This window comes from Sturnira hondurensis, unplaced genomic scaffold (assembly GCF_014824575.4).
Source record: "Sturnira hondurensis isolate 20B ecotype Veracruz unplaced genomic scaffold, ASM1482457v3 Scaffold0010324, whole genome shotgun sequence".
NCBI lineage: Eukaryota > Metazoa > Chordata > Mammalia > Chiroptera > Phyllostomidae > Sturnira > Sturnira hondurensis.
In genome coordinates, this window is record NW_028082955.1 from 1504658 (window position 1) to 1527560 (window position 22903).

Below are 22903 nucleotides of genomic sequence, written 5' to 3' on the forward strand. Positions count from 1 at the left end.
TTTTAAAGATTTCATGAGGCCTGTATTAACTAAGAGGCTTTAGATTATGTAAACTGAGGTGGAAAAAAATGAAAACTTGCATGACAAACATTTCCCCTTCAAGCTTTGTGCTGCCTTACTGAATCCTCCTGGTAAGTCTGGCGCTGCAGGGGTAACCGTGGGGACCAACCCCTCCTTCTTCTATGGCAAAGGCACCTAGGAGTCTTTAAACGGATTGTAAACAATGAAGAATTTGGGTGATGTTGTTAATGAACAGGGGACCTGGCCCTAAGCAGGGCTGCCCAGGACCAGCTGGCAGGGTGTGGGTTCTTGACTTTGTGCAGGAAAGATTTCACAGCACAAATCCAAGTGACTGTGAGGGTGTACTTATTAAAGCTGAGGACACTGAAACAAGGAAGAACCTAGGGCAGAAGAAGCAACCCTATGGTAGGAGAGCCTAGGTTGGGCTGCCTTAGCTCCCTGGGAAGTCAGATAAAAATGTATCTTGGGGATAGGTTCTGGGGATTAGCCTGGAACAAGCTGCTGCTGCCCATTGCTCCCCTGATTGCATGTCTTGTGGGGACCCTTAGAGTTTAAGAGAGGCATGCCTATGGGGGAAGAAGAGAGGGAAAGAAATGGCGTGGGCTGCTCCCCAGAGGGAGCGTATACTTACAGCTGGGTCTTTCATCTTGAGGCTTTCATCTCTTTCTTGCAGGCAGGAATTTTAGAGAGGTCACAGGGGAGGGTTCAGTAGAATATTCATAATTTTTCCAGGGGTGGCCTTTCAGGGTCATGGTCTCCACTGATTGGTCAGTGCCAGGGCTGGACGGTGGTGTGGTGGGGGGTGGGGGGTGGCGGGATTAGTCGGTGCATGTGGTCCTGGTTTCACACATCCGGTTCTGCTGCTTTTCTAGGCCTAAAGCTGAAATGCAACAGAGGCCTAGCTATCTCTAGAGAGGTGACCTTCTGCATCCAGCTACAAATTGTTTGGCTAGTTCTTTCAACTATCTCAGTTTTCCCATTCCACTTGCCAGCTTCTTATGATCCCTGTCTCAATGTCAGCAAGTGGAATAGGTAACTGGTTGTAAGAAAACTGATTTATGAACAAGACTGTCAAAATGGCATTGGGATTCAGCTCCTCAGGTGACTGCAGCAGTGACTGGGAACTGTGCATATTGGGGAGCTTTCTCCAGCAGAGTTTCCTTTCAAAGGACGGGAAGCAGTGAAAGCAACAGCAGCAGGTAACTGAAAGAAGCTCACAGTGTGAGAGAAGCTGACAGTGTTGAAGATGAGACCCCTTGGATGCAAAACCAAAACACACATCCCACCGAGCTGGTGCCATCAACCCTAAGCCAAATTGACCAGACATTCATGGAGACCTGGATTTGCCTGATGGATTAGCTTTCTTCTGGTGGAAGGCAAGCGTATGTCCTCCAGGGTACTCTCTGGGAATAAGCAGAAAGGGCCTTGTTAAGAACAATGGGTACCAAATGAGGGAATTTTCAGAGAATGGCTAGTGCTCTCTATCTAAGATTTGCAGCTTCTGTAAGATGATAGTAGGGGTATGGAGAGACCCAAAATAACATATGAGAGTCAGAGAACCAGGAGTTCTATTCACTTATATTGTTTGGCACTTAAGGACTGCAAAATTGGCCAAATGTGGGAGATTTGTCGTTTGAAATTCTGCCTAGATGCATGTAGGGTAAGCATGCAAAAATGAAAAACAGGTAGAAACTGGAAACCGTTGTGTTGTGTCTCACGCTTCTCTGCTCATTTAAAATCGCAGAGGTTAAAAATTATTTCTCTGGGTATAAAAATAAGATTAATTGACTGTAGAACTAGGTTATTCTGGGCACTTCATCTAAGTATCCAAAGTGGAATTTAGACAAATTGAGCAGATGAAACGGTGCTGGGCCTGCAGAGGAAAGGGAATCTGGTGACGAGAAAGAGCAGTGTCTGTGTGTTCCCCTTTAGTCCCTCCCATAGTAAAGGTTTACCATCAAACCTCTCCCCAGAGGATTTATTCAAGCAACAAACATTTATTGAGTTTCAACTATTTGCTCAGCAATAGACAAGGTCTGTGCTAGACGTGGATTTATAATGGTGACATGATCCTTGACCTCCTGGACCTCATGGTTTAATGGGAGAAAAGAGACCTGTAAGAAACTAATTGTACTCTATTAGTTGCAAGCTGCTTTGGAGGCACTGAAGAGGGAGAATATTACTTTTATTGCATGGAGATGAAACAGTCAAGAAGTTCTTCAAATAAGCACTAATGCTTGAGCTTTTATCAGTGTAAATTTGTTCAACCAAAGGACTTACCCAAAGGCCATTTGTTCCAGGGAGAACACAGAGCATGTGTGGTGAGAATGGAGGGTGGGATGGCCAAGTCCTGAGAGCTGTGTGTCATGTTCAGTAGCTGGAGCTCCTTCCTGTGGGTGATGAGGAGACAAGGAAGGCTTTGATGAGGGAGACTGACAGGATCAGATTCTAACACCTGTGAGGATAGCTCCAGGCAACAAAAATAACTCAAAGCAGAAGAAAACATTTCCGGTGGTCCTACAGCTGGGCAAGCTGGACCCTTATGGGTTTTCGTTTGTTTTGGTTGTTTTTAAAATACGTCTCACAATAATCAATTATACATATATTTTCATAACTTTTTAATGAAGAATAAAGTAAGCATGACAAACATAAGCTCTGAAAAGCAAACTTTGAACATATTTTTTAGAAAGAAACTTAAAAAGACTTATACTGATAGTATTAATTTAGGTGAAAAACATTTTATTAGGACATTAGGTTATAATCATATGTTTCATTTATAATCTTTAAAGCCTCATTTGATTATACAGTAGGCTTTTTAAAAGCAACAGGGAAAACAGGAAACAGAAAATAATTTGTTTTTGAAAAAGACACAAGCTAAAGGAACACAGTAAGCCCTGCTGTAAGCTAATACTGAGCTTGAAGAATAAATGTGAGTAGATGTAATAAAAGCATCTTAGTCCCCTTCACTGTACGTAAACCAAATCCTTTAATTTCCCCTAATTTTCACAATAAGGGCCTTGATTAAAGGGATTCCTGTTTAAAATTATGCTTTAGTTATATCTCACATTATAGGAATTTACTTACCTTTTAAAATAAATAAAAAATGCTTTAAGAATTATTTTGCATCTTTTTAGAAACATCATGAAAGTAGATAATCTATAAAATGGTGGGGTTTGGCCCTACTCAATTATTTTTAGAGGGAAAATGCCAAAAATATATCCTAAATAGTGAATGTGTTTAGGCAAAGATAAGGAATCAGTACAGGTACTTTATTGGAAATTACTCCTTCAGCTTACCAAAACCAAGAAGGATCCTGGTTTGTTCTCAAACTTTCATTTAGGTTTTTATGCCCCCTAGTGGATGTTTGGTCCTTCTGCAGCTGTAAAATAATGCTGACATTTTTACAGAATCTCCTTTGTGTGTTTAAACCGCTAATAGCGACAATATATGACATTTATGTATCCCCTAAATATTCAAATCATTAGGGTTTAGCATTATTTGGGACATACAATTTTGATAATTTAATAAAAGCTCTCAAAACTTTCAGGAAAACACCCATGAAATCATAACTATTAGAGAGTTCCCTGACCCACCTGAATTTTGTCAATGAATTCCTTGGACTCAGAGGAATTCCTTTTGCCAAGAGTCCATGGACTCTGGCTAAGGAACTGCTAATTCAAATGGAGGACCCTATAGCTGCCCCTTTCATTTAGATGTTAATGAAAGTCTCTCAGTAGATGTTAAGATTGCTAATGCTGTGAACAAATGAAAAATAACATTTTTAAATAGTAGCCCAGAATTTGGCTTAGGTTTAAAGAAACAAGAAAGAACACAGAATGCTTTAAATAACTATGTATGCAATACAATCCTCCCCAAAATCTCAAGCTTTCACCACAGGTAAGGTAAGATAGTGATTGATCCCACAGGCAAGAGTGGTAGAGACAAAATCAAGGCAACTTTTTCAGCAAACATTAATTTTAAAATGTGCAATAGAAATTTATTATCCAAGTAATACCAGGGCCCCTCTGGCAAACAAGTTCTATACTACAAGCAAGTGTGATACAGCAACACTCTAAAAAAAGGCATGTGCTGTTTGCCAACATTGTGGCTACTGTAAAAATTACCCACCCAACTATGATCTGTCTAGAATACCAAGTTGATAGCAGAAAAACCCATGGATAACATAGTTACTGAGACCCTGAGGAATGGAATTATCAATTGAGAAGTGATCCAGCTTACAGGTCAGAAGAAATTATTTCTCAGACTTCTCTGAGTAGCAGTCAGGTCTAGGAGAAAAATTCAAACGCAGCATCAGTAATCAGAACACACACCCATGCAGTCAGCAAAGAGCTTTAGCCAGGACATTATTGACTGAATCACTTTCATCTAGTTTTTTAAGGACACAGCCTTAGCCTGAGATGCTATAACAAAATGCCACAGACCTGGTAGTTTATAAACAGTAGAAATGTGTTCGCCAGCAGATTTGCTGTGGTGGAAGGTGAGTGCCCGCTTCCTGGCTCACAGACCTTTTTCACTGTGTCCTCAGATGGCTGAAGGGGCTAGGCAGCTCTGTAAGGTCTCTTTTTATGAGAGCACCAATCCAATTTGTGAGGGCTCTGTTCTCATGACTTGATCACCACCCAAAGGCCCTACCTCCCCAAATCATCACATCGAACATTAGGACTTTGACGTATGAATTTGAGAGACACATTCAGAGATTCATAGCACCCCCTGTTTTTTAAGTACATCCCCAAATATTGGTTCATGTCCCATATGAAGTTGTTGAGTTTTTTTTATAAACTAATGTATCTGGCAGCATATGGACAACAGTTGCCAGGGCACCAAGGTTGACCAACTGACTGGAAAGAGAAAAAAAAACTAATACAGTAGTTGAAATACAGACAGTATTTATTGAACCAGTACCTGCCACACACAATGGATAGGATCCTCTTAGGCTTCTGTGCAGCTGTCCAGGATCTAGTCACTCTATTCCTTACACCTAGAAATTTAAGACTTTTTTATTGTAAAAAAAGAAAAAGGGAGAGTAAGAGATTGAATTACAGTAAGCACTGAAATTTGTTTTCAAATCAGCAGTTCCTCCCGGTTGTATGAAAATCTTTTCTATTTTCATGATTGTTTATAAAACACAAGATGTTTTTTGTTTTCTCTGTCAGTGTCCAGGGGAAATCGTTTCACAAAAAGCAAGTCATGACTGAGCTGGGGAGGTTTGCCTTGGGGAACATTTCTACTTTATCAAGTGAGCATATATTTATATTCTTCAAATAAGAAGAGAAGAGAAAATAGAAACTGTATGAATAGGACCAGGAAGCCAGAAGTATTGTATTCAAACACTATTGAGAAACTTCATGGAAATATTTTTCTTTAAGATCTAAAGATGGCCAGCCATGCTCTAGCCCTATGATTTCTGGAGAAATGAAAAGAGGGAAACATTGAGTGAAAATTAATAACATTGGGGTTATAATGTGTTTTTAATTGTGCACATTTTTCAACCTATTTCAATATTACTTGATAAATTAGGGAAATGGATAGATGAATTGATACATGACAGACAGATAAAAAGATTTATTCTACTTATTTGTAGCACCAAGTGCATGCCAGAAATTAAGTACTTTGCATGAAACTTTGATATAATATTTGAGGTTAAAGTCCTCAAAAAAAAAAAAACCAGTGGACTCTCTTCTAAGGAATTGGTCCTCCACTCAATATGATTTTTAACAAATGATTAAAAATTGTAATTATAGCCAAGTACTTGGGGGTAGTATATGAAAATTGACATTTAACATTTTGATGGAATGATACCTCCACATCTTATCTCTTAACTAATGTGAGGAGGACAGGGAGCACCAAAATGAGGTTTGACAGCGTCCAGGGTGAAAAGCATCAAAAAGAGACCAGAGTTGCTCTACATGTGATGTAAGAGGAAGAGGGCACACTGAGAAGCTACAGAGGAAAGCTTGCCTTCAATAAGCAAAGTTCAAGCCTGCTAGTTTTTATTGTTGTACAGCTTCTTGGTGGTTATCCTTTTATATCATGCTATCCCCTCTCCTGATTTCTTCTGTCTTTTAGGAATTCAATATTTATCTTATTTGACCTTAAAGGACACTATAGCCTTTAAATCATTTTATTTAAATATTTTAAATGTTTCTATGAAAACAAACTACAGCTATATGATAGTTTAGTGTAACTCTTTGGAAAATAGATTTTTTAAGACAGAAGACATAATATTAAGGTCTGGGAAAAACAGAAGGTACAGAATATACAATATTGCTGGGCTTAGCATAAACGTAAGAATAAGGAGTCAGGGAAAAGTGCAGTGTGTGTTTATGTGGAATATAAAAAATAAAATACCAACCAGCACACAAGTTGCCTAAGGTAGAAGTAATCATTAAAATATGACAGTATCATAGGCAATGTTTTATTAAGTGGTCACTTAGCAAAAATCAGTGTCACTTCTCATTATAAAGCCTTCTATTCTAAGTCTTTCCTCCACTGAGTTTCAGAGAGATATGACACCTGAGGTATATAATGCCAATTTGCTTCTTACTAAGTGTTTGAATAATAGTTAAAAGGTCCTTTATTAAACAAAAGAAAGCAACTAGTTTTGTCAGAGAGAGATATTCCCCATTCCGAGCAGATTCCATGCCCAGTTACATCTTTGTGGATAAAAATTACCTGCTTGCATTTCTCAAGGTCATGCCTAAGAAGGTAATAGACAAAAACAGAACAGCTGCAAATCACACTGTGTATTTCCCATGATTCTCCAACATATTCAAGCTAGTAAAATAGGCTTAAAATACTACATGTATCAACAGCAGCCCAATCTTAAAAAGGGGAGGAGAGCAGGGAGGAAAAACTAAAAGGGTGGCATATACAGAACCAGCAGGTGTGTGGGAAGAGGCAGCAGGTGGTCCTTGGGAATCAGGCTGGGGCTCAGGGTTTCAGTACCAATGACCCCAGGGCAGCCCAGACGACCTCAGACACCCTGCCCTTCCCCTTCCCTGGTGCCCTCTCACCATCTCTGCCTCAGCTTTAGCCTCACAGCAGCAGAGCCTTAGAGACCTTCCTAACTTGCTGTAAGGTGAGAAAGCTCTGGCCTTCTACCCTAGAGTAAAAAGAGAAGAGAGGATGTCTTAACCAATGAGCAAGCTCTTCTCCTTTCTTCTGTCCACCGTAATCACTGTGGTACTGACCTGTCATCTCCAGCGGTCCTTTTTGCTTTATTGATTGTGAAGAAATTTCTGATTACAAAACAAAGTTGGTTGAGGTAAATAATAACTGTAATTGCATTTGATGCAGATTAGCATAGCTTTATGACATCAAACCACCCCTATTTACATACTGTTTCCTTTTTCCTTTTTGGATCCTTTGTGAATTTGCCTGTGAATTTGCTGCCTTTCAGCAAGCTGGTTCATATCCTTACTTTCTACCATTTCATCCCAAAACAAACAAAATATTTCATAACATTCATTGTTTTCCTTTCTGAATAACAAGTGCATGGTCTGTTTCATTTATTTATATTATAATCTGTTTACATTTGAAAAAGATCTGCAGTAATTTTTTCTCTAGTTGAATCCCAGGCACCATATGAAAATTGCTTTTCCAGAGAAATCTGCTCCTTCAATTGGCCCAGAATCCCTTTGACCAAATCCCTCAGAATTAATTTTCTTTCTTGGTTTAGCTGCAGCCCTTCTGAGTGCCTGAATCTCCCCTCTCTATGCACACCACCACTCACTACCTGAACTCAACAGTCTTCTGTCTTCTTAATGTCTTATTGAGCTTTGGGTGTTTACCGGTTAAACTCTTAATTTTAATGATTACAAGTGTGCTGACCTGGTTTGTTCTACAGCATAGTGAGCCTAGTATACAAAACAACAACAAAAAAAGGAGTTAATAAATACAATTTTTTAAATCTCTTTGTTGATGTCTTATTGTTCATGCCATTACAGTTGTCCCATTTTCCCCCTTCACACCCCTTCACCCAGCCCATTCCCCACTCCCACAGTCAGTCCCAGCAGTCACACTGCTGTCCACGCCTGTGGGTCCTTCAGGGATATTCTCTCACTAGTCCCTTCACCTTCTTAGAGAGGGGCAGAAAAGAATATGTCAGGCCCTGGCTGGTGTAGCTCAGTGGATTGAGTATGAGCCTGCGAACCACACGATCATGGTTTGATTCCCAGTCAGGGCACATGCCTGGGTTGCAGGCCAGTTCCCTGCAGGGGACACATCAGAGGCAACCATACATTGATATTTCTCTCCCTCTCTCCTTCCCTTCCCCTCTAAAGATAAATAAATAAATAAATAAATAAAGAATATATCTGATGGATTGATTTAGCTATTTTATTTTATGTATTTGTGTTTTTAAAAGCTTAATTACATAGAACCAGTGCTTATCTTCTCTGGCCATAACAAATAGTTGAGTTTTATTTACTTTCTCTTTTGAGAAACATTTTCTAGATCCTGATTGACAGATATTAAATAAAGGAAAAAAAGCTTTTGGAAAACTGCTTACATGTGTGCACATACAGGGGCATATGTGTGTTTTAGGCTTCTCCAGGGCCTGCTGAATAACCAGGGCAGAGGCAAAGATGTTTATAAAACAGGGCTGGGCACTCAGTGTGAACTGTGGCAAACACAGAAATTGATTCTTGCGCACATAGCATTACACAAAAAAACGATCTTCCAATCCTACTGCCGTATCTCCACAGTAAGAAAGTTTTCAAGCCTTTCTTACTCACTTTATACGTTTCTTTCATAATCAAGTTGTAAATGAACATAATCAGACTGCCACTTAGCTCCCCAAGTAGACTACAAAAAGTCACCATGTTTCATACAAACACAACATTCCAGTTCTCAGGTAAAATATATTTTACTATAAATTAGACTGTCATTCTGATGCCAAAACCCTGTGGAAATTTTAGTTATGGTGAATTAGCCCAACTGCTGCTCCCCCGTAAGTACTGACAAGAACGAGTCAGTGGGCCTTCCAAGGAGGGGGCCGGAGCTTGGCTTGGGGTCACTGAAGCAGTGCCAGTCAGCACGGCCTGTTGCTGCTCTTCCGGCCTTTCTTTGGCTAATTCCTCAGTAACTTCCATCTCCATACTGATACATGAACGTTTTCCCACAAAACAGTGATTATTTTTCTAGATTATCTTTCAAGATATAATGTCTCCCCCAATTCTTCCAAAGCCCCCTTGAGTCTGGATCCCAATACCTGAGCACTTCGGAGCTCTGTTTCTAGGACAACTCTCAGAGAGCTGAGGACCCCAGAGCCCCGGAGTGAGCAGCGGGTAGTTGGAGCCGCGCTGCTGCAGCTGGGTAGCTTCTGCGATAATACAATCAAAAGATTGCCTTCTTGCCCCCACCCCTAGCAATGAAGTCTTAGGAGAACTCTGTATAGGCAAGGTAGGGAAAAGGTAGCATTCAGCTAATATTAACTAAAAGCCTGCTTTGTGCTGAGACACAAACTGCAGCAACTCCTGGTTATATTCTAACATTGGCAGGGCAGGTAGGGAGTTAGAAAATAAATGCATTAAAATTTTATTAAATATCATGTGATAGTACTGTGAAGGTAATCAAATGGGAAAATGATGAAGAGAGAATAAGACCACTATGGATAAGAAGGCCAGAAAATAACTTCTTGAATGGAGACCTCTAAGGTTCAACCTGAATAATGATGATTTGGGGACCGCACATGTGACAGAAAGCCAGATGGCCCATGTGATCTGAGGGCAGTGAGCTTTGTGGAGGGTGGTATGAAATACTGGCAGGAACTAAATGACATAGTCCCTCAGAGACAAAAGTGAGGAATTTGTATTTATTTCCATTTCAAGTCTATTAGAAGATGAAGCAAGGGAGCAACAGTCCAATCTCCATTTTTAAAACCATAAACTCTGGTTGCTATGCTGGCATGAATTTTAATATGGTAAATGTGAAAAAGCAAGTTCAAGGTTAAGAGGCTGTATCTATATGGCTCTGGCAATGAGGGCTTGAGTTGTTGTGGGAAAACGGAGGCTGAGAAAAAAGAACCAAAAAGACATAATCTCTTTTGGTCAGAGACAACAAGACTAGCTGGGGGACCGAGGACTGGGTGGCTGTTTCAATTTTGACAGGCAATTGGGTGGTTTGGGGTTTCATTTAATTAGAGGTGATAGACCATGTAGAAGGAACAGATTCAAGAACAGAGGAAGCTAGGGAAATGAAAGTTCCTTTTTGACAAAGTTAAACCTTAATTGGCTCTTAAACATCCAGAGGTAGGAATTTTCAAACCAGACCACTGAAAATATGAGTCTGATTTTCAAGATAGTCATCAGGGCTGTCGATGTAAATTAGGTTATCATCAGCACATGTGAAACCAGAAAAGACACCAGCATTCGGGCTGCCTGTCACTCCAAATCTAATAAGCAATGACAGCGATTGTATCTTTATGGGCGCTTTATTCAGATGGCTGGTGATGGTGGGTTCATACCCTAACAGACCATTTTCCCTTCTCTTTCCAGGCCAGACTTTTTGTAACAGGGGAGTAAACAACGTGGGTGAGGGGTTTTGAAGTTTAGGGAGTATTGGGTAAAAGAAACTGCAACATTCTTGTCCTGATCAGTTAGCTGTTCCCAGGGGCAGGTGGTTTGTTTCTCCCTGAAACACAATGGCCTGGATGCCTCCACTTGTCCCCAGGTAGTAATCTTTAGTGGTGCCCCAAGAGGTCAACTGTTTTCCCAGGAGCCAAGATGGGCCTTATCTATCTGTAGTTTCTGAAACAAAAGTTATATATATTACTTGCTAGACTTATAACTTTTTACTTTAAACTAAAATTTTCCAACTCTTAAGTCTCTTATCACATGGACAGTAGTTTTAAGCCACAAGATTGTATAAAATCATATAGGAAAAGGGTTTACATGAAGAAGATAAGAGGACTCCAGTTTGAGAGGTAATTATCTCAAGATTTAGATATTAGTTAAGGAAAAAGGAGCCAGAAATAAGATAGCAAAGTAGCCAATGAAGTAAAAGCACCACTGAGGAAATTCTCTAATAAATACTCAAGCCAACAAAGTGTGTTTCAAAGAGAGAGAAATCAACTAACCAAATACAAATGAGAGGTTGAGTATGATATCATGTCTTTGGATTTCATAAGTGAAGCTTAATGGGACCTTGGAGAGTTTATTTTAAGTGATCATACCTGATAAAGGAATGAAATGTTCCAATATTTCCTTTTTACATTTTATATCTAATCCAATGTTGAAAAAATTAAGTACAAAAGTGTCTTATTCACACTATAAAATTCAGCATAGAAATATTTGCAATTAAATAACTGTAAAGAACTATGCCATGCTATAGAAAGGGAAAATTGAAGAGCTATCGTTAAATCATCTGGCTTAAAGTATTTTCCAATCAAAAAGATTTCTAAATGTGAGAATTAATTTTAGAATGCAAAGTTAAAAGGTAATTTTTACATTCATATATTTGTAACTTCTGGTTTATTAAAATTTTAAGCCATGTATATTTTGGTCACGAAGTAGAGATAAATTGCTACAAAATATCATTTGACTTAAAGCAAAAAGGTATTTGTAGCACGTGGAAATACTTGTAACTAATTTCCCATGACTTAAAGCACTTTTTTTTTCTCTAACCCAGGTATGGTGACATGGTACCAAAAACCATAGCAGGAAAGATTTTTGGATCCATCTGCTCACTGAGTGGGGTCTTGGTCATTGCTCTGCCTGTTCCAGTGATCGTGTCCAACTTCAGCCGGATCTACCACCAGAATCAACGAGCAGACAAACGGAGAGCACAAAAGGTGTGTATTCAAGCTGTGTAACTATCTAGCATCTCCCAGTATCACAGTGAGCTTGAAAATCCACCACTGGCTGTTCAGTGTTCCAGATCCAGCCAATAGTTGTATCAGTCAGCACAAGCTAGGTTATATCACAGCAAAAGAACCTTAATATCTCAGTGGCTTAACACAACAAGGAAAGTTTCTCAATCACGCCACAAGTCAATTATGGATCCAGTAATGGAAACTCCATCTTGACAGTGTACTTCTGCAATCATTCAAACAGAAGTAAAAGCACATGATGAATCACAAAAGGACTCCTAAAGCCTCCTGCTGGAAGTGGGCCAAGTCATTTCCATCTCAACTGGATTAGCCAAAGCAAGTCATTTAGCCATGTGTAACTTCCATGTGGAAAGGGAACTACAATACCACTGTACAACCAGAGGCAGAAAGGAAGAAGTATGCACAGAACAACAATAACAATACTAGCAAAATCAAAGATGGGTTCTTGGCAAATTTTGTTAGAATCAGATTTCTAAATTCATTTCACCTCTGTCTACTAGGGGTCACATAGGTTCCAGCAGACAAGAGCTACTAAAGAACACCAAAATGTGCTTTGGTTATTTTATACATTTGACACAGAAGGTAGGAGACATCTGATCACTTGTAGCTGAGTTCTATACCTGGCCCAGCAGTTCACTCTTTCTCTGAACTTCACATCAGTTAATCAAATTCTGAAAGAGTAGCATGGTGCATACTCATCTGCAAAGTGGGAAGAACAATACTGATCTCATAATAAGACTGAGATTATATTCAAATGTATATAAATTTGCATAAGAATTGTATAATATTAGCAACTTCCAATAGCTTAAAAATGGCTTCCAATGTGCCAGAGATTGGTTTAATGTTTTTCAAAAAATAACTTATAAAATTTTACAAGTATAGGAGTTAGTTACCCAAATTATTCCTATTATGTGGATGAGAATCCTAAAGTACCCGAAATTGAGAAATCCTAAGGTTGCATACCTAATAAATCAGAGGACCATCATTCAATTTAATCCAAGCCAATCTGGCTCCCACATTCATACACTTAGACACAATGGTAGGCCACCTCTCAGAAACTGACTACATGTTAGAATCCTTCCCTTCCCCATTCTTTGTCAAAATAGTCATCTTGTTGCTAGCAAATAATTTTGCAAATCTCTTTTGTAATTTCCTTAGTGCTATTGTGCTAGATTTCCAGCATTCTTTACAAACACTATATCTTTGTTCCTTAAGGATAGATTCACTTCTTTTAATATCCAGAAGCCATTGGTAACCATGACCAAAATAGATGCACAACCTGGTGTTGTGGACAGCTCTGCCTGGTTCTAGGAATTGTATCTTGACTCCTTGTGGCTACGGGCAAGGGACGACCTCCGGAATGTGAGCCACAGGAGACAAAGTTTGTCTCTGATAGCAAATGCTGCCTCAGTTTCCTCTCCCTGCCCCCAAAGCTTGGTCAGAAGTCAATGATGGGTAAGACCACTCACAGTGGGGGGCAACCTAAGCCAGACTCGATTACTTGGGAGGCCTTCATGGAAGGACTGGCGGGGGGTGGGGGGCTGCAACAAAGAGCAATGGACTCTTGGCCCCCAGCTTTGACATAGCCCAAGTCCCCACCTCCTCTGGGAGAAGTGCTTCCTGGCTCTAATCCCCTTAAGCCTGAATACCTGTTGGGGAGAGGTGCAGCTCCTTGTCTTGCTAGAGCTTGTCCTGGGGAAAAATCTGGCATCACAAAGACTTCCTGATAAACCTGTGAAATCTGCTCTGCTAAGACTGCTTCCATTCATATGTTAAGGGTTCGAGCAGGAAACCCTAAAACTGTGTTCCTGAAATACTCTGATTCATACTAAGCCCTCAGATTTCTTTGAAATGTTATCTACTGTTTGATCCTTGCCACCCTGTATTCCTGTGTATTAGAACCCAATAAAAGGCCCTGGAGGAGGGGGCTCGAGGCCTTTTTCTCCTCGGAGAAACTGGCCACTGCTGGCCTTTTTCCCCTGAGAAACTGGGCACTGCCCACGGCCTTTTTCCTCTGGGAAAATGGCCACTTCTCCTCCCTAACCAGATCACAATATGCCTCAGTCATATTTACTCTCATCCATGGCACTTGGGGGGACTTGGGAGGAAAGTCACCCCCACAACCTGGGTAATGTGTGTAACTATCAAAGATCATGAGAGACTTTTGTACAATTTATAACTAGATGTGTAGGTTATTACAGACCAGGATTTTAAATATGCCTTTGAACAATGTCAGTATCTTTGGTGAAGTATAAAATCTCATAAAGTGACTCTTTGGATAGCTCAAGTTAATCAGTATAGTCACATAGCATATTGTTCAGAGTCCTTGTTCATGTCCGTTGTCAGAGATCCTCTTCCTCTACAAGTCATTCTGTAAGCTTTATTAGCTGCTTTACAGAATCTCCCATCTTTTGACAAGTATGTAAACTTTAGCTAATCATTGTATAACATAGTAATAAACAGTCCAGTTACTATGAATAGATAGACCTGATAATCCAGTGCACAGGGAGTGTTAGAAAAGGTACCCTCTGGGCAGTTGTAGTTTTATGCAGGGCACAATTTTGGCCAGAGGACATGAATGGAATTTCCACCAGGCCCTCCGTGCGCCACAACCCTGGCTCTGGCCAGCCTTGAGAAACCCCTCTTCTGATCACTCAGGTACATTTTTACAATAACAGAAATCTTATAAAAACCTGAGCCACCCACTACCCATCAATTTCTGTGCTAGAAATTGCTTCTTTAATGAAAGAACTAACTATAAACAGTTTTTTCAATGCCAATGAAAGCTACTTATATGAAAACTGTAGAAACTACAAATCTGATTTTCAAATAAACCCATCTCCAAAATATTGGGTTGGCTCAAAAGCCCATTTAGGTTTTTTTGCTGTAAAATAAAAGACATTTTTAAAATTTTCACCAATAACTTTATTGATTTGTATATTTTGAGTATGTGGCTATCTCCCATATGCTAAAATGTTGATTTTTTTCAGTTAATGCCTCAATTTGATCACTACATGCTTCAGCTGGTCTGCCTAGCCATGGAGCATTGTCCAGCAAGAAATCTCCAGCATGAAGCTTCACAACAACTTTTGACACATTCAATCAGTCACAGCATTTTCTCCATACACTGCACATTTTTTGTACTTCAGTCATGTTTTCACCTTTCTTGAAATAATAAAGCATAATATGCCAAAAATGTTGCATATTTTCTTCCATCTTCAATCATAAAATGATACACAAATATTCAGCAATTTTGCTGTGTGTTTTTTAATGTATGCTGACATGACAGCTATCACAATACATTCTAACAAAATTGTTTCTAATGCAGTTAAAGACAATGAAGTGCTACTAAAGTTATCTTATGGAAAAAACAAAGTTTTTTGCCAACCCAATATATGAGGTTTATCCGTTAAAAGTCCAGCCATTGTTAATATAACAAGAACAGTTTGGTCAACATAGATGTAACCTGACAGCTAAAGAGAGTGGACTGGAATGCACATGCATGAACAATAATGACTTCACTGTACTAGTCAATGGGGGCGTAGATGCCATTGAGTGAGCATGTGTACTGTGTGGCTGTCACACAGTACATGGCATGTGTACTGTCACATTCAAAATGACTGAACAAGTAGAGCAATGAACATGCATCAAATTTTGCATTAAGCTTTAAAATTCCTCCATGGAAACTATTCAGATGATCCAGAGGGCCACAGCTATGGACAACTGGTGATTGTCAGCTTCATCATGAAAACATACCTACTCATGCATCTCACATCTTGTGTAGAATTTTTTTGAGAAACATCAAATCACCCAGGTGATTCAGCCCCCTCCCTCTCAGCCCAGATTTGGTGCCCTGCAACTTCTGGCTTTTCCAAAAACTAAAATCACTTTGAAAGGGAAGAGATTTCAGACTGTCAATGAGATTCAGGAAAATAGAACAGGGCAGCTGATAGCAATTGGGAGAATTGTGTGAGGTCCCAATGTGCCGACTTTGATAGGGACTGAGGTGTCATTGTTCTATGTACAATGTTTCTTGTAACTTATACTGCTTCAATGAGTATCTCTATTTTGGTCATATTATGTGTCTGGATACCTTCTGGATAGATCTCGTATGTACTATTTTCAAACTTTAACATCTGTAAAAGCAAATCAACAAAGAACACCATCTTAGAATATATAAAAGCCATTTTGCCTACAGAAATTTAAAATAAAAAATGTTTTAAGTGTGATATAAATAAGTATACCAAATCGAAAAGGATATTTTATTAGTGCTTTTCATATTTTTAAAATATCTTGTATTCTAAGTGTTTTTTATAAAGCAGTGAATTTTGCATATCATGACTACCAGAAAAATTGGCAATATAAAGCCAAATATAATGACCTGGGGTGATATGTCTAATAAATAGTCCATAAACAATAAACCGAACATAATCATCTAAGAAGGAGCAGTGGGTATGGAACTAAATAAATTCCCAAGGGATACTTCCCATTTACCTACCCAAGAGATTAAAAAAAAAAAAAAGACTAAGTATTTAGTAGACTAAGATAGTTTGATTTAACTGGAACTGGGTAATTTGACAAATACCAAAGTTAATAACCAGCTAATTCAACCAAGCAAGGAGTCCTTCAGTAAAAACATCAGTCAAGCAGAATAATAAGTAGTATTTGAATACAATTTCCAGATCAGATTTTGTGGTGTTTAGTCCCAGTTCACCTCCCAGCTCAAGCAAAAACATGAAATATACACAATAGGCATTTGAGAACATTCCGTCTTTGCTCAGGGATACTTTCCCTCTTTAAGGTTCCTCCTAGAGTCCTAGTGAGGACTCTTCTTGCTTTCACTGCCTGCCCCACCCTTTAAGCGAATGCATTTACCCCATTTCTATCAGTCCTTGATAAATTCTTAAGAAAACACTGATATGTGAGTGAATGCAGACCAAAACTATAATATCTCTCCCCAACCCCCATCATCATTATATTTTAAAAGATTTATTTATTCACTCAGTTATTCAGTTAACATTTATTGATTAGAATATATTAGCCACAGTGAAACTAAGTTAATGCAATGACAAAAGCTGATATTTTGAAACAAATAACTTATCCTGTTTTAAAATACAAATCACACCACATACTAGCCTGCATACTTACAAGGCTAACTGGTGAGTAATTATTATGTATAATAGTGATAGTAATTATGATTATAATTTAATAACATTAATTGTAACAACGACAACCCTCTCTAGAGTTTCTAATATGTCCCAGGTGCTTTATATCTGTTATCTATAATTTCACAATCAGCTTGCAAGGGAAGTGTTATTATTTCCATTTTACAAATGACTAGCTCATGCTTACACACCTATTGATTAAAATCTAAAACAAGAAAATTCTGGTATTATCAGAACTATGAGTCTTTTTCCCTGATACCTGCCTACACCCTGTTTCATCCCCCGCCCTTTGTTGCCCCTCTCATCCCACTGCCCTTTCCTCCTAGCCTCTCAGGGTCCCTTCCACGGCCCGCAACCCAGTCGGCCTCGGCCCAGCCCTGCCATCTCCAGTACTAACCACACTCTAGAGTCAGGAATCTTGCACTTTCTCCACTGATTTCCTTCTTATTCTGTTATTATTTGGCAATAACTTGTCTCATTTCTACAGTAGTAATTTTCCATAAAAAAGGGAAGATTCCAATCAATTCCTTAAATTTTTAAAAGCTGGTAAAGTTTAATATGCTACCTCCACATGAGGCATTTCACTAAACCTTAAATGAAACTTACAAGTGTAAGTAAAATTTCCTGCCTGCATGGTTTAGGGAGGACAGTACGTGGTCTGATATTCCAAAAGTAAGAATCTGCCTGAGATTACAAGGTGGAAAGCCTTGTCTCACCAAGTTGCCCAGGATACCTTTTCCAAAAGTATTGAAAACACATTGTGATTTGGTAAGAAGAGGGTCTAGTATAATGTCTCTCAATCTACATGATACCTCATTTAGAAGATGGAACCCATTTAAGGAAGTTGCTGTCTCAGTGGTTTCGGGCTTCTACATCTTTCTCTGATTGGCATTCTAGCCTCTGTTCCAGAGAATACATTGTAAAGTCCACATAATATAGTTTGCACAATTGAAAAACAATCAGTGTGCTAAAAACCACTGCAAACTAGCCTCCGGATGCTCCACAGAAAATAGGTTCCATGCCCTATCAGCGTGAGCAGCATGGCACACTCTGCCCCCTTTCACCTGCACAACAACATCCAGGGCGTCAGCTGCCCAAGGACTCTGACCCCGCAGGAACCTGCTCACCCTCTCAGCATTTCCCAGGCTTTTCTTGACCTTAGAACCAGTTTGCTTCATTCAGTTTGTTTCTATTTTACTTGTAACACTTACTAGTTTTATGGAGCTAACTGAAAAAACCTGCCAAGTTTAGAGAATTAAAAAAAAATTAAATTTACAAAGACAGTTTTCTCCTAACACCAGCAATATTTGTCAAGATAAAAAAATTGAAAATAGCTGCAAAGGTGTTTTTATACTGACAATATAAACCTTATTTTTAATTAAATTTTGAGAGCATTTTTATACAGGCTAAATATTTACTAAAACCTACTAAAATTTCCACAATACTTGCTAGTATTTGACCATGCAAAGGAGATGTATTTCCTACAGGGTTAGGGGTAGCCACTGGAAGGAAGACATTTCCTCTTACAACTGAATGGTATCCTTTTCACAGCTACACAGCCGGAGTTGCCAAGGTTGTCATACTGAGTGGATCAGAAGTCAAGTGATTTTCTAAAATATCTTTGTAAAAGAATTTCTCTCAATTACCTACTGGGCGTGCAATCACTGGTCATGAAGGCTAGCATTCAACAGACATTTGGTGTGGTGATCCATAAGACCAATTAAAGCAATTAACCCAAAATAAAATTCATGACTGAAATTGAGATGAGAAAGGTGTTTCTGTAACAGAGTATATGGCTTAGCAAAATGGCTGTTCTGTCTCTAACATAATTGTTTCTTTTTCACTAAGCTTTAGAACTACTTGCATGGTAGTGGTTACCACAATATGTAGGCATTCCATGAGAAAGATCTCATTTTCCTTGGCTGCACAGTACAGTATTTTTGGTTAATTTATATGTCTGCTTTATGAAAGACATAATATGTCCTAATACTGTTACTAAATTCTGAGAGCATGACATAGGTGAGACTAGTAACTCTAATATAGTAACTAGTAAATATGATATACACAGTTATCATGTATAATTACACTCAGTGGTTACATTAAAAAAGAGTGGGGAGGGAGTAAGGAAGAGAGGGAATGAGGAAGAGAGGAAGGGTGGGTGGAGAGAGGGAGAATAGGATGGAAGGAAGAATGGAAGGAGGGAGGAGTTAAGGGAGGGAGGGAGGGAGAAAGGGAAAGGAAGGGAGAGGAAGGGAACAACAAAAGGCATTGAATGTGCCAGGAGACTAGTGAGACTCAAGGACGTCAATTTCAACAAACCCTTCTGGAAACGAGTAAATTGTATTTAACTTACTTATTTCTGAATTTCCACCATCAATTCTAAGTCATTTCCAAATGCACTTGTCACTTTCTGTTGTCATTATTGAGTCTACCCTGAAATCCTGGCTGAGCAGCCCAGCTTTGAAGTTAAAATTCTCTACCTTCCAACTTCATTGTGTGGTCTTGGTATTTTGAGTGAAGTAAATATTATACGGTCAACAAAAAGTAAAATTTGTCTATTTTTCCCATCACTTGTAAATGTGATCTTTGTACAGATTATTATTTTAACCTGGAACCAGCACATAAGAAGAATAAATTCATGGAGGAAAAGAAAAGGAGTGGAGTTGAAGCCAGACAATATTTTAATGCTATTTTGAGAGCTTTGAACATCTCAGTGTTCCATCAAATGCTGTGGGTGAAAGGGCACCTTGACACAACAACTTTGGAGAAAGTTTTATAAAACCTATCAAACAAGATATACATACACAGTTCAGCCCAAGAATAATTCTGCTTCTGGAAATCTGTCTTGAAGATACTCTCATTATGATGTTCAAAACAGACAGCATTGCTTATAGTAGCAAAAGATGCTTTAAAATGTTAATTGGAGTTCATACCATGGTATATTATACAGCCATAAACAGATGAGATGGATGCATACATGTAGATCTGGAAGGAGTTCCAAGCTGTGTTAAATGGAAACAGCTGAGAGTAAAAGTGTGAAGCGTGTCCTCCCGAGTGAGTAAAATATCTGTGTATATACATATCAAGGCACATACACTTGCTTTTATATGCGTAGAACTGGCAAGACTCTCTAGAAATATTGTTGGTGGTTGTCTCTGAAACGTAGGCGTAGGCAGCTCCAGGGTCCAGAGAGGCCGGCTTGTTTCTTGTGCACATTTGTAGTTTAAAACTTTTGTGACATGTATATATTTATTTTCAATTTTCAAAAATTTAAATAATTTTTAAATTGTTATTTTTAAAACACATTTCAGAGCTAGATACTAAAGATGGTATTTTAGGGAGTTGTGTAGAAAGGGGGTGGGGGAGGAATCTTTAAAGGACGATTTTATAAAAAAAGCTCTTGTCCAAGATATCCCAGCTGCTTCTACATACATGCTAGATACCTGGCACAGAAACAGAATGGTCACCAAAGCAGTGCTCCCCAGGAAGTGAGAATCAGACTCATTCCATGAGAGTCTGGAGCAGACATACAGCCACAGTTGTAAAGTAGTCAGTTGGCTCAGTAATATCACTTTGGTGATCTATCTGTCAGTGTGAACAATTCAACTGACTACCCTAAACCCTCTACACTAAAAAACATTCTCTATACACAAGTGCTTTAAAAATTAAAAATCATGTTATTGATTTTTAATCAGCACTGCAGAGTGGAGCACTGTGTCCATGCCAACAAATTTAAGAGTGAAATAGCAATCAAATGAGCATGATTTTGTGTGGACCCATGCTGGTAAGAGGTGAATAAATTTAGGGATTGTTTTAGGAGTCCCTATTGTTCATCATGAGGCCTACATTGGCCAATTTAGCAAATTGTCTGCAAAAACACCTATAAAAGTTTATATCTGAGGGCCAAGATGAAACAAAATAGTTTTGTTTGTTTCTTTGTTTGTTTATTTTTGGTGGGAGGTGGATGGAGGGAGGAAGAAATCAAGAAAGAAAAGGCAATTGGTTTCTGGAACTTAATTACTAAATTTTAAAAGGACATTAATTTAAATGAAAAGAGTTGGCAGCTGATCTGCTGGATCTTTATTTCATTAAGTTACTCACATCGGGATAAGTGAAAATATAAGTGAAATCATATAGCTATTTTTCTTTCGACACAATTGACAAAAACAATAATCAAATAACTTAATCTTACTGTAAAGACTTAATTGCAATCCTTAAAATGAATAACCCAGCTCCAAAGTAGTGAATTAATCTTACCAATATGTTAACTAAAATGAAACACTCATTACCAAACCTCTTCTTCGCCAGGTGCTGGCCCTTCCCCAGGAAGGTTCCGGACCTTTCTCATGTCAGATGACCTCCAGATTCTAGATTTGTGCAGGGAAAAATTTCAAGACACCAGTCCAGGTGAAAGTGAGAGTAAGTTTTTCAGAGCTTGGGACAGTGAGACAAAGGAAGGGTCCCTGGAGACAGGATCAAGGATCCGGGTCAGCTGCCGCTGCCCGTTGCTTTTGTGGGTACGGGTCTCCATGGGACACTTAGACTTAGGACAAAAGAAGCAAAGTACATGCCTGAGAAAAGGAAGGTGTGGGTGTGCTCAGACAAGAGCCCTGTGGTGTCCTCTGTCCTGAGGGCTTTATCTAGGTCCTACAGGCGGGAATTTTAAGGGAGCCCCCAGGGAAAGACCTTAACAGAATATTTTTAGATTTCTGGTTATGTCATTTAGTGTGCTAATGGATTAAAATGAGCATATAGTAGAGTCCAGGGTCATTTTCTAGTTAGTCTTATCTTTATCTTGGATTAGTTGGGTTCTAATTGGTTTTTGTTACCTACCTCCCTGACTAGGGTGATTTAAAACATATATTCTAAGGCACCTTCAGTTAGGGAGGGTAGGGCTTTATGATTTATTAGCTGGCTGTTAATTGCTCGGCCTTTCCAGCGATTTATTCAGCCGTTTGTCTGTCTGGCTAGCCATTCGTCTCAGTTTCCTCATTCCACTTGCCAGGGCATTTTCCTCGTTTCTTACTAACCTGCCTCAATATAATGAAAATTTAATTGTCAGTTGTTACAAAAGCTGGCATATTTTTAAACATCTGTATGCTGACGTCGGGAGCATACTAGATTGTAAGTACTGTTTTAGGAGAACAATCCATAGCTATTAACAGGCCATTTATTTTTCTTCTGCAGAAAGCCAGACTCGCCAGGATCCGGGCCGCGAAAAGCGGAAGTGCAAACGCCTACATGCAAAGCAAGCGGAATGGCTTACTCAGTAATCAGCTGCAGGTGGAGTCCGGCACCCTGCTTTTCCGATGCGCCGTGTATCGATGTGGCATTGACTGATTTTACTTAACCATATAGTTTTATTGTGGGTAATTATGAAAATGGCTACTAAAACAAAAGGGTCACTCTTTAATAACCTCCTCCCTGTAAAGTCTTATTGGAGGTAGGTTAGAAACCGGGCCTTGAAACAACGCCAGCGAATCATGGTTCTCATTCGTGACTGGGAAAATTTTTGCACACTCCCATGTAAACATGCCGTGATATTGTGGTGTCTAATAAGACAAATATATATTTGGTCTTCTTCCTCTTTCTGGCACTGAAGCTCCTAAGTCCCTGGAATTTCGTAAGAGAGATGGAAAAGGTGTCTTTTGTTATGTTAATGAGGTGGCTTTTGGATCTCACCTAAGGTCAGAGTCTGGTTGCCTCGGGAGCCAACTGAGTGATTAGAACTTTGAGTCCCATCCCCCAACCTCCTGGGAAGGCAGAGGGGTTAGAGACTGAGTTCCGTCAACGATGGGCAATGATTTATTTAATCAATCATGCCTAGGTAATGAAACCTGCATAAAAGCTCAAAAGGGGGGAGACT

The 22903-nt window shown here is 39.2% G+C and overlaps 1 protein-coding gene across 1 annotated transcript in view; it reads left to right on the forward strand.

Moving 5' to 3' along the window:
- The window catches only part of KCND2 (potassium voltage-gated channel subfamily D member 2), a 540091-nt gene that overhangs the window by 507943 nt on the left and 9245 nt on the right, over positions 1-22903 (forward strand). The window contains exons 2-3 of the mRNA XM_037058806.1: positions 11671-11833; positions 22225-22320. Coding sequence (XP_036914701.1) covers positions 11671-11833; positions 22225-22320 — 259 coding nt within the window. The remainder of the gene's footprint in view (positions 1-11670; positions 11834-22224; positions 22321-22903) is intronic.